This window comes from Zootoca vivipara, chromosome 1, assembly GCF_963506605.1.
Source record: "Zootoca vivipara chromosome 1, rZooViv1.1, whole genome shotgun sequence".
Classification (NCBI taxonomy): domain Eukaryota; kingdom Metazoa; phylum Chordata; class Lepidosauria; order Squamata; family Lacertidae; genus Zootoca; species Zootoca vivipara.
The window spans coordinates 101903408-101929711 of NC_083276.1; the positions used below are offsets into that span (position 1 = coordinate 101903408).

Sequence of the window (26304 nt, forward strand, 5' to 3'; positions counted from 1 at the left end):
ATGCTAAGATGTGTTCATTGCTTTTGTGTAACGTAAGTAATGTCACTAACTCCACTATGTCTTGGCCCATGTGTATAGTAAATTTGTAGCCACCATCACTTGCGTGTGAAGAAGTACACACATTCAATTTCTAAAAGGAGGAGAATGTGTGAGGGCTATTGTGCCTGTATATCTGATAACACCTCTCTCACGGGTGGACTGTGTATTAGATTATGCAAAAATCAAACAGCATGTCTCTAAACTAGATAGCTTCAGTCCAAATTGTTTCTTGCATGTTGGAAAGCATTTGAACTCGTGGATGGCTCTTTCATTGCCACCAAGTCTCCCATGCACACTGCATGTACTTGCACCACATCACATCACATTTTGAAGGGGTTCCCTGAGTCTCAGCAAGGTTTTTTGTGGGGGCCACTGCAGGAAGGAGGAGGTTGGCAAGCCCTACTGCAAATGCAGAGCGCTGTCCGCAGTTCTTAGGATCCAACATTTAGCTAGCATGTTGTGCAATGACTATGAAGCCCAGAGTAATGTTTTTGGTGAAAGGTTCACTTTCGAAAATTAAATCCATCATACACTTCCATTTCTATGTATTAAATGTTAGATTATAGCAAGGTACAATTTGAATTTATATTACTCCACGCTGTAAAATCCCTGCTCTATATGCACATCAAGATTAAGTAAATATTGTGCTGCAGAATAGATTTATTAGGACCTATTTCTACCTCCTATTTTCATTTTTGCCTATATGACCTAGTTTTTGAAAACCTAGGTGGGAATCTGCTGCATTGCTGATGTTTTCCTTTCAATCCATAGAAATTATTTTGTTACTAGTAAATTAGTTCTGCAGCATGAGTAATATGAGTAATCATTGCTTTTATTCAAACTATATATAAAGAAAATCATTTTTTTCTATTTCAATAGCAGTTTGTTATATAGCATAGAATTTCATGACTATGCTGTGCTATGACCAGTTGCTTTCTTGTTAATTATTCAGACACATGGTGGGTGTATAGATGGACTTATACATAGGGTGTTCACCTATATCAGGCATCCCCAAACTGTGGCCCTCCAGATGTTTTGGCCTACAACTCCCATGATCCCTAGCTAAAAGGACCAGTGGTCGGGGAAGATGGGAATTGTAGTCCAAAACATCTGGAGGGGACGAAGTTTGGGGATGCCTGACCTATAGCATAGTTATGTACTGAACACTCAAGTGATCTATCAGGAGTATATTTACACAGCATTTTCTGATGGTGTACTATTATCAAACAGAATTCTGAGTTTATATAGACAAAAACGTTGAACTTCCTACTTTGTGTTTGACAGCCATTTCCGAACTCTTGACTGACAGTTTTCAGAGTTAAAAAATTCTGAATTTCACTGAAAAATACTATTTTGTTTTCATTTGATTGAATGCGCTTGACCAAAACTTTCATAATCTTACATATATTTTATACAGACAAATATTAGTGGTTCTGAAGGAAGATAAGGTAAAGGTCAAGGGACCCCTGACCATTAGGTCCAGTCGTGACCGACTCTGGGGTTACGCGCTCATCTCGCATTATTGGCCGAGGGAGCCGGCGTATAGCTTCCAGGTCATGTGGCCAGCATGACAAAGCAGCTTCTGGCAAACCAGAGCAGCACATGGAAACACCGTTTACCTTCCCGCTGTAGCGGTTCCTATTTATCTACTTGAATTTTGACGTGCTTTCGAACTGCTAGGTTGGCAGGAGCTGGGACCAAGCAACGGGAGCTCACCCCGTCACAGGGATTCGAACTGCCGACCTTCTGATCAGCAAGCCCTAGGCTCAGTGGTTTAACCACAGCGCCACCTGGGTCCCTCTGAAGGAAGATAGGCACCTGTATACAGTACATACAAAAGATGCATCTAGTTAATTCAGCAAGACCTGAGGGCATGTGCGAGAAAGTTGATGGAAATGTGATGTGCAGTGAAAGCCTATACTCAGAGGTAAGCCCCATTGAGTTCATTGGGACTTACTCTCAGGCAAATGTGAATAGGATTTGAGCCATAGATTTATGTTGGCTATATATGTGAAGGCTGCTTCTGCATTCATTGTTGGATTAGAGCAATAGGCCTCAAGTTGGACACTCTTGTGTGATTCTTCATTGGCATACCTGTGTTGTGTGGGTATAGTTCTTATGTAGTTTGGAAACATCCTTTGGATTTATTATTTTAAACCCTTGGCTTTCTTTGTCTTCGAGTTTGGTGAAGCCCAAACTTTTGTGTGTAATTCTGTGAATCCTAACTTCCATTTTTGCAGGGATGTGTTTTAGGAACAAAGAGGCAGCCTCAAGGGCTTTGAGGCTGTGCCTGTATCTATCCCTCCTTCATTGCCCCCAGCTACTTTCCCTCACTGTGTCTAAACCAGAAGGGTGTTTGACTCCAGCTACCATCATCCTTGACTATTGGTCATGTTGGATGGAGCTGAATAAAATCTGGACAGTACAACTTTGCTTGCTCCTGGTCTAAACCCTAATTCTTGCTATTTGACTGACATCTCAAGGCCAGTTAAACATATGCAAATGCCAAATTACTGAGTTCAAAATAAAGCATGCCAAATTCATTTGCAAAATACACAGCCTGCACATGCTGGTTTCCATAATTATTAGTAAAATGTGTAATGTATTTAATCTACCACTATGATCAAAGTTCATTGCTTAACACGAAACAACAGATGAGTTGCATATTCTTTGTTAGAAGCTAAATATTGTTCAAAGCCACACAATTAAGGGAATGTGTATACATCTTACAGAATTCTGTAACTAACATAATTTGATTTGCCATAATATTTGGCTGTGAATTTTCTTACTGCAATCCTATGTGCATGTTTATACTGAAACAGCATGGGGCTTACTGAAACACTCAGTGGAGCTTACTCCCAGGTAAGTTAGGATTGCAACCTTAGTGTAGAGTTAGATCTTTGGATAAAAACAACTACAGCAGACTTTGTTTGAAAGGATCAGGTTTTGCATAGGCATGTTAGTGAGATTAGGCTTCTCTGTTGAGATTAATCTTCTCTTTAGGCTTCTTTATTGAGATGAATCTTCTTCCAAATTTAGTGAGTGAAAATAAAGCAGAGTCATTGCTGCTAATGCAGGGTCAAGGAATTAAAACAACAACAACAGAACAATATATATATCTTCTCTAATGTTCCCTATTTCTTTTCTGGGGGTTAGTGTGTGGCACCATGCGTAGCTTGCACAGTTTTCGTGTGGCCTATGATGTACTACCTCAGACGTCACCAAACTCCTTGGGCCTGTGGGCATATGTAGAATTTAAGAGAAGTGCTAGTTACAAAATGGCTGCTGCAAGATGTGTGGCATAACAAATGGTTGCTACATTAAAAAGCAGACAAAGACTGAACCAAAGAATGATGCAGTCATTACGCCAATGAGCCACCCCCATCAATGAAGGAAAAGGGCACCTATATCAGCTACTGTCTCACTAACTCACAAATGGTTCAGAATGGTAAGGAGGGTAGGTCTCCAATCTTGGCATCCCATGAAATATGTGCTATCCATTAATTTTAAGGCTTGCTCATTTGAGAGCCAGTGTTATATGATGGTTAAGTACTGGGCAGACTCAAACTATACACTTTGCTATAATCTCCCAGGATAGCTTTGAGCCAGTCAACATCCCTCAGCCTAACCTACCTCACAGAGTTGCCATGAGGATAACTAACATTGGGGGAAGTGAACGCATGGTGCCCTGGGGTGTTGGAAGAATTGTTGCTGTTGGTTGTTAGTTCTTCTTAAACCATTGCTTTAATTCATAAAATTCAACTAAGTTATACCTCTGTCTTTACTGTTCCTTAAGTTTGCTTTTCCCAAAGATTCCTAAAGATAGCTTGTGGTGCTTTTGTGTAGAAGGAAATCAGATATGGAATGAAGTATTTGCATGCATCCTCTATATAGGATGTGAGGGTAAGCAACAACTCCAGTTTTAAAGTAAGTGTACACAACCACTTGCTTCTTTTGCATTGCTTGCATAAGCCCTTGCTTTGCACAGTCACATCTAGGGAGAAGCTTCTTGTGAAGAACCTAAGCAGGGGGGTTGCCAACCTCTTTCAACCCAAGGGCACATTTGGAATCAGAGGGTGCCATCACAAAATGGCTGTCATAGCAGACCTGGTTGGTTGGTCGGTCAGTCAGTCTCTCTCACACTATCTCAGGAAATATAGTCCCACCCCAGAGAGGGACAGAGACCACCACAGAGAGGAAAGCACGCACGCAGCACTTTTTTTGCAAAGCACGAAGAATTTGTGCTTGCTTTTTTCTTGAATTTGTGCTTGCTTTTTTCTTTCTTTTTTTAAAAATACATTTTTATTAAAGATTTCTTGGTTTACAAAAGTATGTCCAATGTCTCTATTTTCAAGTTACATTTTCTGCAGATCAGTTTCATTTATTGAGACAGTGCTCAAGGAAAAGGGGAAAGAGGTGGAGGAGGGATTGGTGAATGGGGTTGGGTTGGGTGGCAATGCTTCTATTCTACTTAGTGTATGTGTGCTTTCCCCCCCTGTCTTATCTTTTTGAACATATTTTCAGGGTGCTTAGCCCCCTTCCTGCTAGGCTCTTCCTGCTAAGAGTCAGCCTGGAAAACTTCATAAGAAAGTAGGAAATAGTGATACCCTTCCCTTTTTTTGCTACATTTGCTTCCCTCCCCACTTCCAAAGTGGGTAAGGGTAGAGGCAAAGCCAGAGGTCTCATGGCCACCAGAGGTCATTTTTTGGTGCAATTGCGCCTGCAGACACCACATTGGTAATACTGTGGTTAAAGGGTATACTTCAAAACGCGGCAACGCTGAGCTGCTCAGTAACAAAGAAATCAGTGAATATAAGATACCTTTGCATTTCCTCATAATCCTTGCATAAAACAATTTTAAACTCAATTTGGTGAGCCACCGATAATACCATTATCATGGATAATGAAAGCATCTATTCCTTGTCAGCTATGTCATTTTTAGTATTGAAAAGGACAGTAGCTAGAGAACAGTTTGTTGGAAAAAATGCTCCCCAAGTGCCTGATGAACCCAGCATTTAATCACTCGATAAAAATACTGCAGTGTGATATGTAATGTGATATTTTTAAAAGTGATTTAATGGCTGTTGTCACAAGAAGTTCTTTTGTGCAGTTAAAAAGCACTAAGGATGAAATAATTTCTCAGAAAATAGGAAGGTGTTTTTCCTTATCTAAGTTTGAGTAATGAACCAAGTTGGTGGTAATCCAAACGTGTTAATGTTATGTATTATTCTCTTGTATGGAGTTCTTTATGTCCTAAGGGCAGTGTTATACAGAAGTGGGGGGAGGGAATGCAACAGCAAGTTTGAACTCCTTTTTCATAAAAATAAATTATGTTCATAGACCAGGTCATTGGAGTATTTTTTGTTTTGTTACTCTTTGCTAACATAAAATCAAAAATACAAATAAACAAGCAAAATATAATCTTCTCTGACAACGAATGGAAATAAAATATATGCATCTATGGACATGGAAAATAATAAATCATTTTGAGGGCCCTTGAGACCCTAGCGCTCTAGTACTTTCAGTTCCCCATTCCATGCCGCTGAGGTAAAAATGACCCCAACATTTTCAGCAGTTAGTGGCAGGGGAGCATGGAACAGCACACAGCAATTGGCTTTTTTTTTTAAGACTGAGCAATGAACATAGTGAAAACCAAGTTTTACCAAATTTTTCCACGTCTTTTGATCACTTTTCCCCCCATTATCCAAGTGAGCTTGACCATGGTTACAGTGCACTCTCATGGATCTCGTATAATTAAGTTGTATAATCTGGTAGTTTATTTCACACCTGATCACCTAGGATGTGAAAAAATCTGTCTTGAAGGGTATCAGCCTTCCTTATTGCTACATATTTGTTGTGCCATAGATAAGACCATATGGTTTCTATGCATTCATTGCCTCACCTGCTTTTGCCCACACCCACCACTGACATGTGGCACCCTAGAATATTGACAGAATGCAACCCTCTGGCTAAGAATGGTTCCCCGTCCTTTCCCCGTCCTTTCTCCAGCAATTGTCTAGATTCATAATTATCAAGGTGCTTCTTTTTTTGTAGTATATAGCTGCACATGATTCTGATTTACTCGAATGACAGTCACTATTCTTGCTTTGGATCATTTGCTTTCAACTCGTATCTTTCCCACCTCAGTAATTAAACATAAAATCAAATGGATTCACGTTGCTTACGTATTGCATCTGTAAAAGATTTGGGCTTCACTTAACTGTTTCAGACTAATCCATAATCATTGGGGCTGGGTGGGAGTTCAGTCTCAGGCAGAATACATTGTAGTAGAAAGCACAGGGCATGAGGTATGCTGTGGTGTTATAGGGGAGACAATTGAAGGGCATGGCTGTGCGAATGTGGCCTGTGCGAAGAAAGTCCCACTGAAATCCTCTGGTAAACATTTTAATGATACGGTAGGTTGTTAGATGCCATGAACTCACAATAGTAGAGGATCAACCAAGTTCTAAACAGTTAATTTAGTGTTAATATATTGCCAATTATGCAAGAAGTGCTATTTCATTGCAGACTTTTCATGAAATAGTTGATTATTTTGCTGAATGTTTCAGTAAACAACTTTAAGAACAGCACTTCAGGAAAACATTCTGTCTAAAAATAGCTTCAGCACAAAAGCATAATTTGCAGGCTTAATTTGCTATCCCACTATATTTTTGACATTTTCTTGCACAGAGGCTTGATCTGAATGACTTATTATTTCTCTGCACTATTAGTGCTCCAGTTGCAAGGCAAGACAATTTAAAGTAATTTTATACTATTTAATTCCTTTCACTCTTCTTGCATGGCTACATTTTTTTTTTAAAAAAATGTTCTTTATAGTGCATATATGAGGAATGTAAAAAAGATGCTGGTGTTAAGTGTAGCTGATCAGATTCAGCGACTGTATATCCAGTTGCCTGGTGATGTTTAAGAAACATGTAAGTAAAGAGGAGTCATGTTTGTTTCTAGGGTATGGGGTTGAGGAGGGGAGAGTCCATGTGTCTGGTTTAATGAAAAGCTGTCACAATTGAAATCAAAAAAATTTTTTGAAAATTTGATCTCAAGTTCTTGCCTCATATTAAGGTACTTATAAAATACGTAGCTCAGTGCTTTTGGTAAATTCAGGTAACTCCCCATTTGTGTGCTTTCAGCACATGCATGACTACATGGCCCCTGTGAGGCCATACCTGTTGTTCACTACCAGACAGTATGCCATGTCCGCTGAATTTTGCATGCGTGAGGTAGGGGCTTTCTTTTGGGGGGCGGAGAGACAGTTGTGCCCTATTCCAGCTATTTAAATATTTTATCTCTTTTCCATCCCTGGGAACACCGACTTCTATGGGAGAGGATCCAACATCTCAAGGAAGCTTGGTTCCCTAGCCAATGGCAGAGGCCAGAGCCTGCTTTGCTTTTATAGTCCTACAGAAATTATGGGGTTGTTTCTTTAACTTCTTTTCTGCAGATCTTTTGTACTAGTGTGCCCTCAGGATTATCCCAAGCTCGCTCGCTCTCTCTCTCTCTCTCTCTCTCTCTCTCTCTCTCTCTCTCTCTCTCTCTCTCTCTTGTGTATGATTGGTATGGTTTTGGCTAAAGTGCCAGAAGACTCAAATCAGTACTAGTACAGTATATAGTATATAGACAAGCAGAGCTGTGCAACAAAATGTTGCCGTTTGTTTGTGTTATGTTTGTGTTATCTGAACCGTGGGCTGAGAGAGTTGAAGAATAAATGCTGGCATCAAATATAGGACTTCCTGTTCTGTTTTGGGCCTTACTTCAAGTAGTTGTTGGCTTTGAACATTTAAAAATGTGACCATTCTGCATGCATGTCAGTGGTGCATGAAGCTTCCAGATAAAAGTGAGTGCTTGATCTGTCTGGGAACAGCCACACCTCTTGTCTGAAATATAACACTGCCGTGACTACATTGTAAGACAGCTGAAAACATAGCCCACCAACCTACAATAGTGTGTAACAGAGAACTACACTGTAGGCTTGTTGTATACTACTCTCTCAGCTTTGGTGCAACCTGAAATTCAGCAAAAGGGATATAATAACTCTGGACAACCCAGCAGGTTTGTTGTAAAACACCAAGAACCTGACCTGAAATATTTAGTGTGTGCTACAATGCAGAGTTGTCATAACTCACTCTTTTCAGTCACAACCCTTCCCAACCTGCATATGGGGACAATGAATTACAATTGCTTTGGAATATTTGTTAGGGTTTTGACTTTGAAGTGTTTTACACTAATGATTTATAAAGAGCAGTAACTGTTCTCCTTGCTACTACCATGTTTCCCCTAAAATAAGCCGTCATAAAATAAGCCGTAGCAGGATTTTTAAGCATTTGCGCAATATAAGCCATACCCCCAAAATAAGACATAGTGATAGGAGCGCCCCGAGCCAGCAGGACCCAGCAGCAGCAACGCCGGCCGTGGCAGGAGGAGGCAGGTGCCTGGAACTGGTTGCTGCTGCAGCAGCGCCAACAAAGCGTGCAGCAGCGCTGCGCAGAAGGAGAGCACCGAGCGCCCTGAGCCAATGGGACCCAGCAGCAGTGCCGTCCTCGTCCTCCCGCTGCTGCTGCCTGGCTGGCTGGGCTCCGGCTGTCCCCGCCCGGTCTCCTCCGTGGCTTCCAGGGGCAAGCAGCAGCCTCGCCTTCGCCTGGCCCGGCCTTGCCTCGCAAAAAGATGGAGGGGGCTCGGAGAGGTCCAAATGTACCGTAGATTGCTTAATAAAAATAAGACACCCCCCGAGGAAAAGAAATATAAGATGATTTTAGGGAAAACACAGTACTTATTCAGTGCGTGGTGAGCATGAGCGGACCCCTGGTGCTCAGTCCCATCTACCAAATCCGTGTGACGGGATGAACTCCTGTTGCTCTGTCCCAGCTTCTGCCAACCTAGCAGTTTGGAAGCACAGCCGTGCAAGTAGATAAATAGGTACCGTTGTGGTGGGAAGGTAAATGGCATTTCCACACGCTCTGGTTTCTGTCACAGTGTCCCATTGTGCCAGATGCAGTTTAGTCATGCTGGCCATGTGACCCGGAAAGCTGTCTGTGGTAAACACCAGCTCCCTTGGCCTGAAGCGAGATGAGCGCCGTACCCCATAGTTGTCTTTGGCTGGACTTAACCGTCCAGGGGTCCTTTACCTACATTAGCATCTTGGATTACTCTATTGGTTTATATGAGCTGCTCTCAGTACTGTGACTTAGGTATAGCTAAAAATCACTTCTCAATTTGAACCAGGAAGTGGCCTATCTAGGCAATGTTCCTTTCTACACTTTGTGTGACTATTCCAACCACTCCTTCCACTCAGTTATCAGTTTTTTCCTTCCACCCACTCCTTCAGTCTCTCAATATTCAGTGCTATTGAATTATTATGAGCCTGATTTTGGGGGGAGGGGGGTCCTCCTCTTTGGTGTTTTTTGGTAGTTTTTTAGTACTTGTGCATACCTCAAAGCTTTGAACTTCAAGGTTACTGTGAATCTGCTTGTACCTCTCTTATGGGTGAGTTTCAGTTTTGGCTACATCATCCTGAATATAAGACTGGAACTAATAGAACTAATATTAGTATATAAACACAATAAAATATTTGTATTAAGTAAAGTTAGTTACAAGTAAGTCCCTTTTGAAGCTGTCAGGGGGCCTTCCTACAGGGAGCCTCCTCCCCTCTTGCTGACCAGCACTTCACCCAGTGAGAGCATAGAATCGTAGAGTTGGAAGAGACCACAAGGGCCATCCAGTCCAACACCCTGCCGAGCAGGAAACACCATCAAAGCATTCTTGACATATGCCTGTCAAGCCTCTGCTTAAAGAGAGCAGCAGCAGTGGGTCAGGTGAGGGGAATCAGGAAGTGAGCGGGACGGAGGTGTCAGGGCCCAGCGATGTTGGAGTGCCCCTGCGCCGCCAGGACCAAGAGGTGGAGGGGAGCAGGCAGCCCTTTCTGGCGCCCAAATTGAGGCGCACCACCAAACATAAGGTCGGGAGGAGGCCTTTCGGGGTGCCCAAATTCTTATGCTGGTCCCGTAGCCGGAAACATCCACTCCCGGATTCAGCAAGTGACTGAGAGGTCATGTTTTCTGCTATCTTTGCACTGTAAATACTATGCACAATAAAACTCTTAAAGACAGAGCACACTTGGGCATCTTTACTCAAGAGTAGCCGCAGCAACACCCTTACAGAAGCCAAAGAGATGAAACACCACAGACAAATTCTTGCTTTCAGGGTTTAATATTGGATTAGAGCAGGCATCCCCAAACTGCGGCCCTCCAGATGTTTTGGCCTACATCTCCCATGATCCCTAGCTAAGAGGACCAGTGGTCAGAGATGATGGGAATTGTAGTCCAAAACATCTGGAGGGCCGAAGTTTGGGGATGCCTGTATTAGAGCTCTGTATTCGATTCTATGTTCAACCCTGGAACATATGAAAAATGACCCAGTATCATCAAAATTACGAAGTTTCCAGTTAAGAGGCTGTTAATTCCTAACAGATCTGAATCCTTGGATTTCTTTTTCTAGAAATTTAAGAACTGCTTTCCCTTCCACTTACTTCAGTGTAATATGTATCCTGATCCTATACTTACTTGGACTTTGCTATTTAATACATGTATTTACTATTACAGACTTAGTCACATCTAATTTACATGTGATTATACTCACTGTTGGCAACTGAATTTACTAGAAATATGTTCTTTTAAAAACTATGCCACAAAAAAGCTGTGCACGTCTTCAAGTAAATTTTGCATGCTTAACCCATGCATTTGAATTATTAGTTTGGTTTCTGTGTTGTTCCTTTTAAAATTGCAGATGAATTCAATGTATATTCATAATCAAAACATGACCTGAATAGTCATCTGTACTACAGTTTCATTTCTTCAGTCTCTGCTTTTCTGCTGAGTCAATTTAACTAACTAAAATAAGCAGGAGAAGCATTTAACCCTGTGACTGTTCAATCTATATTTATTACATACATTAAGGGGTTCTTTCTTTTTAGATGCTGAATGTGTAATTTCCTGCTTCTTATTTGCACTGTTTTGCAGTAGGCATTCTGTCTCACTATGTTTGTATGGATTCAAATGTGTTTACTTGCAAACATGCACACATACACAAACAAATAGGGCTTTTTTTTTTTGCTAACCCCCGGTCAGATGTAGAATATTTTCTTTTCAAAGTGAGTCTTTACGGAATGTAGTTTAATTCTATAAATCTTTCCCAGACAGTGAAGACAGAAACCATATATCCAGGACATTGCTGCCATTTAATATTATTTGAATCTCCAGAACGAGCTGCTTGTTTCTGGAAAGCAAGAAATCATCTGACTCTAATCAAACCAAGTTCTAAAAAACAAACACGTATCAATGACTACAAGATCATCTCTTACATTTGCCTAATACCACAATTACCTCACTTTAAGTCTCTCATTACCTGTTTAGTTTAATAAAACACAATTTCAAGAATATTGGGTCAGAAACAACCAGTAACTTATTGGTTGTTGTCAGAGGGGAGCACCAGTACAGTAATTAGTTACATTTCCTAGGCTACCTTTCTCAAATGATTAGTGGGAAATAAATAATAGCCACACCTACCTGGTGTTAGTGATCCAACTAACAGAAGAGGGTAAGACCCAGGCAACTGATCATTTCAGTCTTATGTACACTGAAGATAGTACAGTCATACCCTGGATCCCGAACACCTTGCAACTCAAACATTTTGGCTCCTGAACGCCGCAAACCCAGAAGTAAGTGTTCCGGTTTGTGAACGTTCTTTGGAACCCGAACATCCCAACAGGGCTTCCGCAGCATCCGATTGGCTGCAGGGGCTTCCTGTAACCAATCGGAAGCCGTGCCTTAGTTTCTGAACGTTTCGGAAGTCGAATGGACTTCCCGAACAGATTCCGTTCGACTTCCAAGGTACCACTGTATAGGTAAGGGGGGAAAGATCCAATATAAAGGCTTTCATAATTTCTGTTTGTATAGATTGCCAAATTCATACTGCCCAATTATGTTGCATTAAAGTAATAAGCTGTCCGTCTTCAACACTTGTTTAAATGGATTCCCCTCCCCATTGTGTGTAAGTGTATTATTGTCATACATGAATAGAAAGCTATTATTTTGAAATGTTCTGTGAGCAGTATGAATACTTTCTTTTACTACCTTTACGGTTGCTAGCACTATTCAAGATGTTTGTCTTCTGGGCCCTTGTATGTTCTGTGCAGCATTTATTCCTGGAGGAGGGAGGAAAAGAAATTGAAATTTTAATGCTAAGTGGCTTAAGCTTAAAAGCACACACATGCTCCTATTTTTACATTGCTAAAACCCTGACACTACTGTCTGCAGTCCAACTTCAAACACTTTTCAAGGTTAAAAGGCTTGACAGAAAGTAGACTTGGTCTGAAAGTGACATTCTTAGCTGAAGCAAGCACTTTGTGCCTACTAACAGTGCTAGCTAAAAAAAAAATCTTTGTAAAACCTCCACAGACAATTATGCAAATTACTTCTGCTGTTTATCATATTTGACAAGTCACAGATAGTAAGAAGATGGTTGAACTTTATTTCTATTCAATACTATTAAATTCCTGTGAAATGCCTGTCACAAGAAGCAGTTAGGTATATGGAGGGAGTACCTACATGTGACGGAAACTCCTGGTAATTTATTTTATTTAAATTTTATCTAAACATTGGCATTTAAAATAAAATTGGGCTTTTTTAATTTTAAAAAAGTACTAATCTGGAAACAAAGCTTCTTACTGCAATATCAGTAAACAGACGCTAGAAATGCTTGCACAGGTCCTTTGCATTGCCTCTTTCAGCCATATGTAGCCTCGCACATTCCTGGCACATACAATTCCATTGACACCTTTCTTCCAGTTCCTGTGGTGTATTACTGTATATACTCTGGCCTTTAGAGATAGCTGTCCAGCGTCACTGACAACATATGGACGCACATCATTTTATTCGTATGCTGCCTTTCCACACTTCAAACGATGCTCAAGGCAGCTTACAACATGAAAAATATATATAACTACAACATAAGAAACGTAGTCATCAACAAAACATTAAAAAATAGACAACCAAACGGAACATTTTCCACATAAATCACAAGATCTAAAATAGATACAAAGGAACCAATATCAACAGCAGCAGCAACCCCCACAAAACAACCCCCCACCCCAAGAGTCCATGAAGCAGCCTCAGCTTTTGTGGCTGTAGTGTCAGGGCCCCACCAGGCCAGGTGGGGAAAGGCCTGCAGGGCAGGGTCAGGAGCAGGTCTGCCAGGACTCACAGCCAAGATGGGAACATAAAGAGCTACCTTGGACCCGTGATCTGACTCTTGTCTATCCGGCTACATTGACTGGCAGGAGCTCTCCAGATTTTCAGGCAGAAGTTTTCCCCAGCTCTTCCTGGAATTTTGTGTATCCAAAGCACGAGCTCTATCATTAAGCTATATAGCCCCTTTCCCACAGAGAAGTCTCGAGCCCCAAACGGTGCTTCAGGAAACAGGCTCACACCATTCATCCAGTTGGTAAAACTTGATAGTAAAAAAAGTCAGTATCAAGTCCAGGAGCCTTCTCCGCTCCTGGGGATGTGGGGAAAGAGTTTGTAGCTATACAGTTTAAGGTGCTGCAGCATCACCTGTTTTGTCTTAGGCTTGGTGAATTGGGCCTGAAACAATGGGAGATGTTTGGTGCCTGGTGCCTTGCTGTCATCAATTCAGAGACTAATCTGTAGTAGTTTGTGTATCTATGCTGTGTGTCTCTGTGTGTAGTGTTCCCCCTTTTCTCAGCCACCTTGACAGGATGGAAGCCACCTCTCTCTCTCTCTCTCTCTCTCTCTCTCTCTCTCTCTATATATATATATATATATATATATATATATATATATATATATATGGCAGCACTCTGTTTCCAAGTGAAATGTAGCACACATAGCAGACATTGGTCTGTAAAATAAATAAATAAAACATCTTGTGCACACATCTTGAGTGTGCTCTAGAAGATAGTTGAAGGACACACTACTTATGCTTAAACATGTCCTTTTGTTTTATTTCAATTTCTGCCCTACCTTTCAACCCAGAGAGGTTTTCTAGACAGCTTACATATAATAATAAATGAATCTCAACTGCTTACATTCCTTTGTGATGACCTATCCAGCCTTAATTCCCCACTTCTCATTAGGTCCCTGTGACTCTTTTCAGCCCTTCTCATTCCCCTGGTTGCTGACAATGAAGTGGTAGTTGCCTGGCTACAAAGTCCTTATATCCTGATCCATGGTGATGTCCACCCCAAGGGATGGTGATGGCCCAAGCAAGATGGAAATCGGTAGGCCCAGAGTTGTGGAAAAGATAGGAAGGTAAGGCAAGGAACAGCCAGGCCTTTGTACAAAGACCATGGGGCTGGGGCTGGACTATGGTCAGTGGTCCTACAGCTGAGGCCCAAAATACAAGTTGTTTCAGTGCATCTTGGAGTAATTGCACTAGGTAGTCACGGTGGAAACCCTGTCTCTGATTCCTGTATGTAGCCAGTTAAAGAATTACTCCCTTTTCCTGCAGCTGGTGACCTTCCCCCCCCCCCCTCTAATATAAGCAATGGGATTTCACACTACTTTGAAGAGAGCTTGTTGGGGCTTTCCTGATCCTCCAATGAGTCTGCAGTCCATTCAGCCCCATGGCAGAAGTTTCTCCTTGGGGTTCGGGGAGTATGTGGAACTGCTGAGACTAGAGCTGCTTTTTGGGAGTCTTCTGCAACTGAGGGTTCCTGGTTCAGGACCTTGACACCTCCTCACATTCCCTCCAGGACTGCAGGACTTTTCACCTTCTTCCTTAGTACTTCAGTGTACCAGTCCTGTGTAGGGCGAGGTAAAAAGCAAGGTTTAAAGCAGGGGTAGGCAACCTAAGGCCCGTGGGCCAGATGCAGCTCAATCGCCTTCTCAATCCGGCCCTTGGACGGTCCGGGAATCAGCGTGTTTTTACATGAGTAGAATGTGTACCATTATTTAAAATGCATCTCTGGGTTATTTGTGGGGCATAGAAATTTGTTCATTCCCCCCCTCCAAAAAAAAAAAATTCTGGCCCACCACATGGTCTGAGGGACGGTGGACCAGCCCATGGCTGAAAAAGGTTGCTGACCCCTGGTTTAAAAGGTAAAATATAATCAGCACTCATAACCTGAAATCAATTACATGCTGTGGTTAATGTGTTTTACCTGCATCTGTTGTAGAAACTAGATCTCTTGAAATGATCCAGTGCATGTGTTTATATCTTAAAAACTAATTGCTTATTTGCTGACTATATTTGATTTCTGGCAAAGACTTAGGCCTGTGCGCAAGTTGTGCTATCTGTCCTTTAAGGCCTGTTGGTTGCTTCAGCACAGGGAGAAGTGTGATGTTTTTCACGTACGTAATCAGAAATTCAATGAATGCTCAAAGTTTCTGTAGACTAGTGTTTCTATTTTAAGATTGTAATGGAATAAATTGTTGCAGAATTAATTAGATTAGGATTACAATGTGTTAACGCACCAAGTTGCAGTTGCATAAATACTTTTATGCAAAGCAATGAATAAATGTAGGAATTCCCTTTGAAAGTGTAAAAGAAGAGGCCAATATTCATCCAAGCTGCCTAATATAATCTTTATTCCTGTCTTTTCTCTTGAATTCTTAAGCATTCTCACATGTTTCAATTTTAATCTCTCTTTCTCTCTCTCTCTCGCCAAGATTCAAACAGCTTCTGTAGGCATGCTTGAATACATGTTTGACTTCTTACCTTTAAATACTAGAATTATGTGATACCACAAACTGCTTTTGAAACTCAACTCTGGTTCGTGAGGAGGTGCTAGGTGGGGGGGGGGGGGTGTGACACAAATACTTTGTGCAGGCTTTGGACCCTGTCCAACCTTCCTGAAAGTTTTTACTAAAATTTATTTAAGAGTTGCACTGTTGTCTTCTGCAGTGCACCAGTCAGAGCAAATAGATAACAGACATTACTTTCATTTTAATGGTAATATTACTTAGCTGCTTGTGTTCCCTCCCCCATCAGGTATTCATATTGGAGCTGTATCATCATGAGAGAATCACAAGAAGCGTCCAGGAGTTCCTTGGACAATGAATGGAAGAAGACAAGGAAACAAAAAGAATGTGGCATATAAAAAGGATTTAATACCTGGAGTCCTTGGCCGTGACAAATCTTCAAAAATGGGACTTATTCTCTCAAAATACAAATTACCTTTGGGAGTCATCAAGCTTGGAGTCATGCTATTGAACTAGAAGTAAATGTTTTTCTCTTCTTGGCCAGTAACAGAGCATTAATGGATTATGATTTTCCCAAGTTGGAAACATTCATTTTTACCCATTTAGGATATCCTTATGACTACATAAGGAATAAAACATTTCATACTTAATATTGATCAGAATGGGCAACTGACTTGTCAACAACAAAAATGGCAGATTTTATCGACTGAGCCAGAGCTTCCCAATGCATTTTGTACAAACTGGGAATCGCTGTGCTGTGCAGCTGCCTTCTGAAGGCCATGAAGACATATAGACTAAGGATATCATCTTATTGTTGATATCTCTGAGGAGGCATAAGCAGTATCAAAAAAAATGAATGGAGGCAAGGAGTGTGACGGTGGGGACAAAGATGGAGGGCTGCCTGCAGTACAAGTCCCAGTCGGTTGGCAACGGCGGGTAGATCAAAATGGAGTTCTGTATATTAGGTAAGCCTTCACATGCATGTTGGAATAGGAGGTTATTCTGTTTAAGTATTTCCATGAAAAGTGACTCAATAGCCAAAGTTCTCTTTCTCCAACTCTGGAATGCATTACCTCACCAGACATCAAACCCTGGATAGAAGAACTTTTTAAACCACCCTGAATCTTCCAACATCCCCTTCATTGGATGTCTCCAAGTTATTGTGCTATGCAAGAGGAAGAAAAACCTTTCTCTATTCACTTTCTCCACACCATAATTTTTTACATCTCTAGCACAACTCCTCTTACTTGCCTCTTTTCTAAACTTAAAAACACACACACACACACACACACGCTACCCCTTCCCCCACGGGCTGAGAAGCACTTCCACTGTATCCTGTGGCCTCTTATCTACGCTCCTGGGGAACATAAGATTAGATGCTAATACAGGCCAAAAAATTGTAGCTCAGAAGGATATTGCAGAATGTGAAAGCCCATTCCATTCCCAGTTAAGCAAATTCTTCCTTGGAATTTATCTATCTATCTATCTATTTCTACCTACTTTGCATTTATCCAAGGTTGACTTTTTCTAGAGGCGGCTCCTTGTGTAAGAGCTTGAATTACCATCAGCTATATGCAATCTATATGAAGTGATGATAATATGAAGGGATGCGGGTGGCGCTGTGGGTTAAACCACAGAGCCTAGGGCTTGCCGATCAGAAGGCCGGTGAGCTCCTGTTCAGTCCCAGCTCCTGCCAACCTAGCAGTTCGAAAGCACGCCAAAGTGCGAGTAGATAAATAGGTACCACTCTGGCGGGAAGGTAAGCAGCGTTTCCGTGCGCTGCTCTGGTTCGCCAGAAGCGGCTTTGTCATGCTGGCCACATGACCTGGAAGCTGTACGCCGGCTCCCTCAGCCAATAAAGCGAGATGAGCGCCGCAACCCCAGAGTCGGTACCTTTACCTTTACCTATATGCAATCTAACCAACACATTTACTCAGAGGAGCAACCTCATTGCCCAGAAACACTTTAAAGACATATTCTTATATCCCTAAAGAACTCTCTCATTTCAGATAAACATCAGTTCCCCAGGCTGGTTTTGTGACTGTTTTTTTAGGCAGACCTATATTTATGAAATGTTTGTTGCACAGTAGGACTTGGGTCCTGCTATTAATTTGGAATAAACTTGTCTTTAAAAAGCCTGTCTAAGCTTACACTTTATTTATTTATTTATTTATTTATTTATTTATTTATTTATTTATTTGAAGGAAAACCTTTTACTACTTGAAATAGGAACTTCTTGAGATTGTAGGCTCTTTTAAACAGTATGAAATGTGAAGCTAATCCTCTGTGTGTACTAGTTCCTCAATCCTTCTGTGCATTATATGTTATCCTGTGCATTATACATTAATAGACAAGCTGGTACCCTGCAACATCCAAGAGAACAATGGAGCAACTTTGAAATGCCTAGCCTTGAATTCTTGTTAAAATGTAGGTTAGAGAAAAGTAAGTTTGATGTATTGTTCTGAACAGAAATTACATTAACTTTTCTGTGGAAACTTTTGCAGAACAGTGAAGCTGTACTCTATGTTTGTGTGTGCACGCGTGCGTGCGTTCTAAACTGATACATCAATTGTATGTGAAGTATTTTCTAGCAATATTCATTAATGTGCACATTTTACATTTTTCTTATTCTTTCAGTCCTAGTGGGTCTTTATTGTCCTGTTTGGAGCAGGTTAAAACGTATCTGCTGACTGATGGAACATGCAAGTGTGGTTTAGAATGTCCTCTCATCCTTCCCAAGGTAAAATCAGATAACTGTGGACATACTGAAGGAAAAATGAATATATGTTGAACTAAATATATTGTTATAACATTTTAAAAGTCATTAATTAGAAACAAAACAGTTTTAAAAACAAGATGCATTACTTACTGGCATGGTTCACATAATTAATCTAAACAGTTGTTTAAAGGTGAATGCTCAGTGTATTATTTATTTATTTAGTAGGCTAAGTAAGTAAGTAAATTTATTTGTATAAAACCCTTCATCCATAGATCTCAGAGTGGTTCACAACATAAAAGTAGGTCTCGCCCCATGGATCAGTTGCCGAAACTGAAAGTCCTTACCTCCCCACCGCCATCTTAAGTCCCTGCCTCTTCAGGGGTTTTTTTCCAAGTCTTTCCAATCGGAGACTGTGTCTGTGTGCAGCCAATGTCTCTTCTGCACTTTTCATGCCTCTTCTGGTTCAGGGAGGCATGGGGTGAGGGGAGCTTGTCGCAGCAGGAAGGGGAGACACCTGTGACTTTCCTCCAGCCTGACTTACCTTTGCCTCTTTGCTTCCCTCCTCCCATGCTTTTCCCCTGCTTCAGCTTCTGCATCTGATTCTGGACTTCTCTCTGCCACAGACTCTCCCAGCTCACTAAGCCCTGTTACTGCCTCCACTTCTGGCACCTCCTCTTCCCAATCTTCTCCTTCTGACTACTCATCACCATGCCCTGGGCTCTGGTTCCCCAGCTGACTCCCACTATTCCTCTGCATCCCAACCAGTCCATGCTAACTCCACATTGCAACATTTGTGTTCTTATTACTGCCAGTGGTCTACAGTACACAGGGATTCTGTTTTTTGCTTGTTTGTTTGTCTTCATCATTCTGTGATCTTCATCGACCAGATCACAGAGTGCTTTGCAGCATCTAATTAACATAATGACAAATTCAGAAATAATCAAACCATTAAAATAAATAACCAGTTACATTTAAAAACAATGTGCTATATATCAAATCAATACTATACAGTAGAGTAGTGGACAGCAAAATTGTAGTGGCCTTGAAACCACAATGTGTCCATTGCTTTCTTTTTCTTGCAATGATGCTCTTTCCTATGTTTCGTCCCTAGTAGCAGTTTGTGTGAACTCTCCTAGAAATTCAGTTTGCCAGATATAGTAGATAAGGAAGAGTGTGCATTGACCCAAGGTAGAATGTAAAGCAAGGCAGAATAAGCAAGGTGCCCTAAGGGAACTTACGTATTCACAAAATAAGATAAAGCTATCTACAAAAAGATAAAACAAGAAAATCAAGAAAGAATCACAACCATACTTTAAAGCATACAAAAGTTAAGAGACTAAAAGATTAAAATTACATCAACTTTCTAAGCATCTGGGTAGGCTTGCCTAAAAAAACATGTTTTTATCAGGCACCACAAAAGAATACAGTGAAAGGCGCCTGCTTCATCTCAATGGGCAGGGAGTTCCAAAGAGCAGGTGCTGCCACTAAACGGTTGAGTTCTTACAAATGTGGAATGTGTATTATGTGGCACCTGTAGTAGTGCCAATTGAAGCGGTCAGGAGTGTGTGTGGGGGGGTGCAGTAATCTCGTAGGTAAACTGGTCCCAAGTTGTTAAGGGCTTTATATGCTAACAGTAAGATCTTGAACTTGGGCTGACAAGGCCTTACTCCTGTTAGCAATTCTACACTGCAGCATTCTACCCTGACAGCAGCTTCCAGACCAAGCATGAGTGAAGCCCCACATAGAGCGCATTGCAGTAATCCGGTTGCCCTCTTGAATGAATGGAACATGGTCTGGTCTCCCAAATTGTATAATTGGTCTGGTCACCCAAATTGTAGGAATCTGTGACTGTCAAATATCCGACAAAGCTGACTTGACAGCCATGTGGAACAAGTTTTCCTTTAAACCCATATCATCTTGAATAAAGGAAATGGCATTGAAAATGCTATAAAAATGGTGTCTAGCTCCACTCCACTTGGCCCACATAACTGCTGCCCCCCCCCCATGGAAGAATACGCCTTCACCCCCGTATGGCTCCCCTTTATCACATACACAGCCTAACAAGACAACAAGAATCCGCCAACAGCATACGAATCAATATGGCTAACCTGATTCAAAAACACCCACCCACCCCACTCACACATGAAACAAAGTTCACCACAGCCAATCACAAACAAACAACCATACCTTAAGCCAAACCCAACCTCTCTCACCACCAAAGGAAGACGAGCGAATAGCAAAGGGAACCTGCACAAGCAATGCTGACACAAAACCCCACACATACATTAAGTAAAATAGAAACATTGCCACCTGACCCCACCCCCACTCACCATGGCCCCCTCCACCTCTTTCACCTTTTCTTCCTAATGTAATACTAATGTCTCAACAAATGAAACTGATCTGTAGAAAATCTAACTTGAAAAAAGAGACATTGCACATACTTTTGTAAACCAAGAAATCTTTAATAAAAAATATGTGTTTGGTTTTTTTAAAAAAGTGCCCCCCCCCGAACCTGATGGTGGGGCTGTATGTCGCTAGGTGTCCCGGCCTTCAAATGTGCTGGACCTATACAAAGCTGTACACGTTTTGGGAGGAGGTGCTCAGGGAAATGTTATCAAATTAGAGTTTGCATGAGATGATTTGGGTCTGCAGTATAAACACCTTATTGGACAAGTATTGCCGGTTGCACAACTAAAGATAGAAGGATATTGGATGCTTTGGAGGCTGCCATACTGAAAGCTTGGCAACTAGTTACAGGTAGGTAGCCGTGTTGGTCTGGATCGAAGTAAAATAAAAAAATTCCTTCAGTAGCACCTTAAAGACCAACTAAGTTTTTATTTTGGTATGAGCTTTCGTGTGCATGCACACTTCTTCAGATACCATGCACACTTGGCAACTAGTGTCAGCAGAGGGGCTAACCAAGAGAAAACTAGCAAAGGGAATAAAAGCAAAAGACAGCTTTTCAGGATGCTGGTAGGCCCTTATTATGAAATGAGCATCAGGGAAGAGGGCAGGACACACACACACCCGTATATAATTTTGCAGCTCGTATGATTGTATACTATAACCAATGATACCACACAGCTAGAAGTATGGTGTTGTGAGATATGTCTGCTTGGAGTAATCCAAATTCACATCTCAGTGGGGTGGAATAGTGGGATTTTTTTAAAGCAAGGTACCACAACTTTGAGGGACGCAGGTGGCGCTGTGGGTTAAACCACAGAGCCTAGAGCTTGCCGATCAGAAGGTCAGCGGTTTGAATCCCTGCGACAGGGTGAGCTCCCGTTGCTCAGTCCTAGCTCCTGCCAACCTAGCAGTTCGAAAGCACGTCAAAGTGCAAGTAGATAAATAGGTAGGAAGGTAATAGCGGGAAAATAGCGGGAAGGTAAACGGCGTTTCTGTGTGCTGCTCTGGTTCGCCAGAAGCGGCTTTGTCATGCTGGCCACATGACCTGGAAGCTGTACGCCGGCTCCCTCGGCCAATAATGCGAGATGAGCGCGCAACCCCAGAGTCGGTCACGACTGGACCTAATGGTCAGGGGTCCCTTTACCTTTACCTACCACAACTTTGAGCAGAACTGTTTGTTCTCCAGTCATCATCCTCCACTGTATCTTGTGAATTTTGATTCCTCTAACATGCCCATTATATAATCAGATTTTGAAGAAAATGAGAGGTGCTTGCTTTTGGTGGGGTGCTAAGTCTCTTAACCCAAAAAATCATAATATAGTGTTTTTGGCATTATTTTTAAGGTATTTAATTTTGATCCTGGAGTTGCTGTGACACAAAGAACAGCTGAAGATGTTAAAGCAGATGAAGATGTCACTAAGCTATGCATCCATAAAAGGAAAATTATTGCAGTGGCCACACTTCATAAGAGCATGGAAGCACCTCATCCTTCATTGGTTCTAACTAGTCCTGGTGGTGGAACAAGTAAGTTTGGCTTTTCACAAGTGGGAGGAAGAAATTCAATGTTAATGTTCAGAAGTAAGTAATGTAATAGGGGGAATTAATCTTCAAAAGTTGTTTATTCAAAAAATAATAATAGATATGTTAAGCTATCAAATATTATGAGGTTATTTTAGAGGACCATACATCCTTTTTGCACCTTACAGAGTGATTCCACTTTACTCCACTAATCCTAAATCAGTAGAATAAGTAAATGCTGCAAAATATTCTTGGGTCAAATTAGGAGCTGATGAAATTAAGTCCTTGCCCTGGGCACTTTTGCCTTCTCTTGGGGCAGATAGGTCTTAAGCAGCCCCAAGTAAACTCAGGAAACTGATAGTTGCACCAGGGGGTTATGGTTATACAGCTGCTGGCCTGGATAGGGCACGGCAGGTCACATTTTGATACAAGTACATTGCCCTAAATTATTATTGAACAGAAACAGTGCTGGCTGGGACTGATGAGAGTTGTAGTCCAAAACATCTGGAAAGCACTAGGTTAGTGAAGACTGGCAATAGGAATAAATGGCATGGGTTTCCTACCAGAATCCCTGGTGCAAGACCATGGCACATTACAAAATTTTGTGTTTAATGTACTTGGATGCAGTTCTGTCCAGAGGCGAAAAATTATTCTCTTTTGTTATATTTCATTTCATTTCACAACAGTAACTCTCATGTTTTTTTATTTAGGTGCAACTCCAATAGTACCTTCACGAGCAGCAACTCCAAGATCAATAAGGAATAAATCACATGAAGGAATTACCAATTCTGTGATGCCAGAATGTAAAACTCCTTTCAAGTTGATGATGGGGTCCTCAAATGCCATGGGAAGGCTATATGTGCAAGAGATAACTGCAAACCAACAACAAGAACTTCATTCTGTCTATCCCAGGCAGAGATTGGGCAGTAATGAACATGGACAGAAATCTCCATATCGTGGCGGCCATGGAGGAATGCCTAGTCCAGCTTCATCAGGATCACAAATATATGGAGATGGTTCCATCTCTCCTAGGACAGACCCTCTTGGAAGTCCAGATATTTTCACAAGGAATAATTCCAGTTTTCATGGAGCACCCAACTCTAGTCCTGTTCACATGAACAGAACTCCTCTGTCCCCACCTTCAGTAATGCTACATGGTTCTCCTGTGCAGTCATCTTGTGCTATGGCTGGAAGGACTAATATACCTCTTTCCCCAACCCTGACCACAAAAAGTCCAGTAATGAAAAAACCCATGTGTAATTTTTCAGCTAGTATGGAAATGCCACGAGCAATGTTTCACCACAAACCACCTCAAGGCCCTCCACCTCCTCCACCACCACCACCTTCCTGTGCTCTTCAGAAAAAGCCATTAACTTCAGAGAAGGATCCGCTTGGCATTCTTGACCCCATTCCTAGCAAACCGGTAAATCAGAATCCTGTTCTCATTAATCCAAGTACTTATCACTCAAATGTTCACTCTCAGGTACCTGTGATGAATGTAAGCATGCCTCCAGCCGTCGTCCCTCTGCCAAGTAATCTCCCTTTGCCAACTGTAAAGCCTGGTCACACAAACCATGGGAGTCATGTGCAAAGAGTTCAGCATGCTGCTTCAACCTCCCTCTCACCCTCCCCAGTAACATCACCGGTTCATATGATGGGATCTGGAATTGGAAGGATTGAGGCTTCGCCCCAAAGATCACGCTCATCTTCCACATCATCTGATCATGGAAATTTCATGATGCCTCCAGTAGGACCACAGTCATCTTGTAGTAATATTAAAGTTCCTCCTCGATCACCAAGGTCAACAATAGGGTCTCCTAGGCCATCCATGCCATCAAGTCCTTCTACAAAGACTGATGGACTCCATCAGTATAAGGATATCCCTAACCCATTGATTGCTGGAATGAGTAATGTATTGAATCCTCCAAACAATGCAGTTTTTCCATCTGCATCTGCTGGAAGTGGGCCCATGAAAAGTCAGCCTGGCTTGCTGGGAATGCCTTTAAATCAGATCTTGAACCAGCACAATGCTGCCTCCTTTCCAGCTAGTAGTTTACTCTCAGCAGCAGCCAAAGCACAGCTAGCAAATCAAAATAAACTTGCTGGTAACAATAGCAACAGCAGTAGCAATTCTGGAACTGTTGCCAGTGGTGGCAACAATGATGGACATAGCACTTTAAACACCATGTTTCCTCCTACTGCTAACATGCTTCTACCATCAAGTGAAGGGCAAAGTGGTCGAGCAGCACTACGAGATAAGCTTATGTCTCAACAAAAAGACCCTTTGAGGAAAAGAAAACCACCAAACACTACAGTGTTGAGTTTGCTTAGGCAGTCTCAGTTGGATAGTTCTGGAGTTCCTAAATCTGGGCCTGACTTGATAAGAAAACAGAATCAAGGTTCATTTCCCATTACGTCTATGTCCCAGTTACTTCAATCCATGAGCTGTCAAAGTTCTCATATGAGCAGCAATAGTACTTCTGGTTGTGGGAGCTCAAATACTGTTTTGCCTTGCTCTGCTAACCAGCTGCATTTTACAGACACTAATATGAACTCTGGCACTATTCATAATTCACTGGCACAAGATTTACCTTTAAGAGGAGAAAGTATGCACTGCCAGAATTCAAACACTAACTTTGGCCATGGTAATAGTCCTGGCCCAAACAACCATCTTGCAGGCTTAATCAATCAGATGCAAGCTAGTGGAAATTGTGGGGTGCTCAGTCAACCTGGAATGGCTTTAGGAAACTCACTACATCTGAACCCAGCTCAGCCACGAATCCGAGCACCCTCCAATCAAGTGATACCAAACAACATTGTGAGCAGTTGCAGTCGAACAAGTCCTGAAACAGGTATGTTTCCTTTAAAAGCTGGTATCTAAAACTTTTGAATGATCTTTTCTGTGTCTTCTTACATATATATTTCATTGAGCACCTTCAAGAGAAAGAAATGGAAAGTTTCTATTTTGAGATGCAATTTATTTATTTATTCATTTATTCATGCTTCTACCAAGCTTTTCCCCAATGAAAGCAAGAACAGCATCTTATAGCTTGGTTATAGATCATAGCTGTCAAGTTCTCCCTTTTTTAAAAGGGAAATTCCCTTATGCTGAATAGGCTTCCTCGCAAGAAAAGGGGAAACTTGACAGCTATGTTATAGATACTGTTTCCTTTTAAAAGTGGACATTGCAAGATATGGCTGGTTTTTCTTGTATAGTTAAGTATTTTATAGTGATAGATAGATGGTTCAGAAGGGTGAAGTATGTTAAGATAATTGGCTAAACACAATGGCCAACTTTGCATATAACTCCAAGCCAAAGCAAAATAGCTGGGCTCCCACAGAGGAGGCAAACCATAAGCCACAATGTAAGGTTTGTAGCTCATGATTTGGAAGAGCTGAACCATGAGTCCAGGTTTGGAACCAGGTATGCAGAAAAATATTGGTTAGGAGGAGAGGAGGGATGAGACGAGGCCTGATAGACTGAACATGCTCAGAGGCCTCCTACATCATTTGAATAGAATTTGCCTGATCCAACCCATAGCAGTTTTAGTAGCCTGAGGAAGGGGAGAAGGATCAGAGAGGGGAAGAGATCTGTATCCCTAAAAAAAAAAGAATTATGGAGATAATTTGGAATAGGCACCGGTATCCAGATCTATTAGAACGTCTGCACTGGTAGAACTGGTTCAGACCAATGAATTTGATGAATTTAAAATGTTATTAAAGTTTAGGTTTGATAGACCTATTTGAATAATCGCCGTATAAGAAAGATGACCCAGCGTATAAGACGACCCCCGACTTTTGAGAAGATTTTCCTGGGTTAAAAAGTAGTCTTATACGCAGGAATATACAGTATTTATTTGGGGAGTGTGTGTAAATCAATCTTTTTTTATC

The 26304-nt window shown here is 41.5% G+C and overlaps 1 protein-coding gene across 7 annotated transcripts in view; it reads left to right on the forward strand.

Moving 5' to 3' along the window:
* The window catches only part of MBD5 (methyl-CpG binding domain protein 5), a 100079-nt gene that overhangs the window by 46068 nt on the left and 27707 nt on the right, over positions 1 to 26304 (forward strand). For 4 of the 7 annotated variants that reach the window (XM_060279641.1, XM_060279656.1, XM_060279662.1 and 1 more), the window contains 4 exons: positions 16060 to 16735; positions 18408 to 18510; positions 22239 to 22419; positions 23124 to 25265. In XM_060279641.1, the coding sequence (XP_060135624.1) occupies positions 16623 to 16735; positions 18408 to 18510; positions 22239 to 22419; positions 23124 to 25265 (2539 nt within the window). In that variant the 5' untranslated portion in view covers positions 16060 to 16622. The other 3 variants (XM_060279649.1, XM_060279646.1, XM_035131237.2) reach the window with 3 other exon arrangements.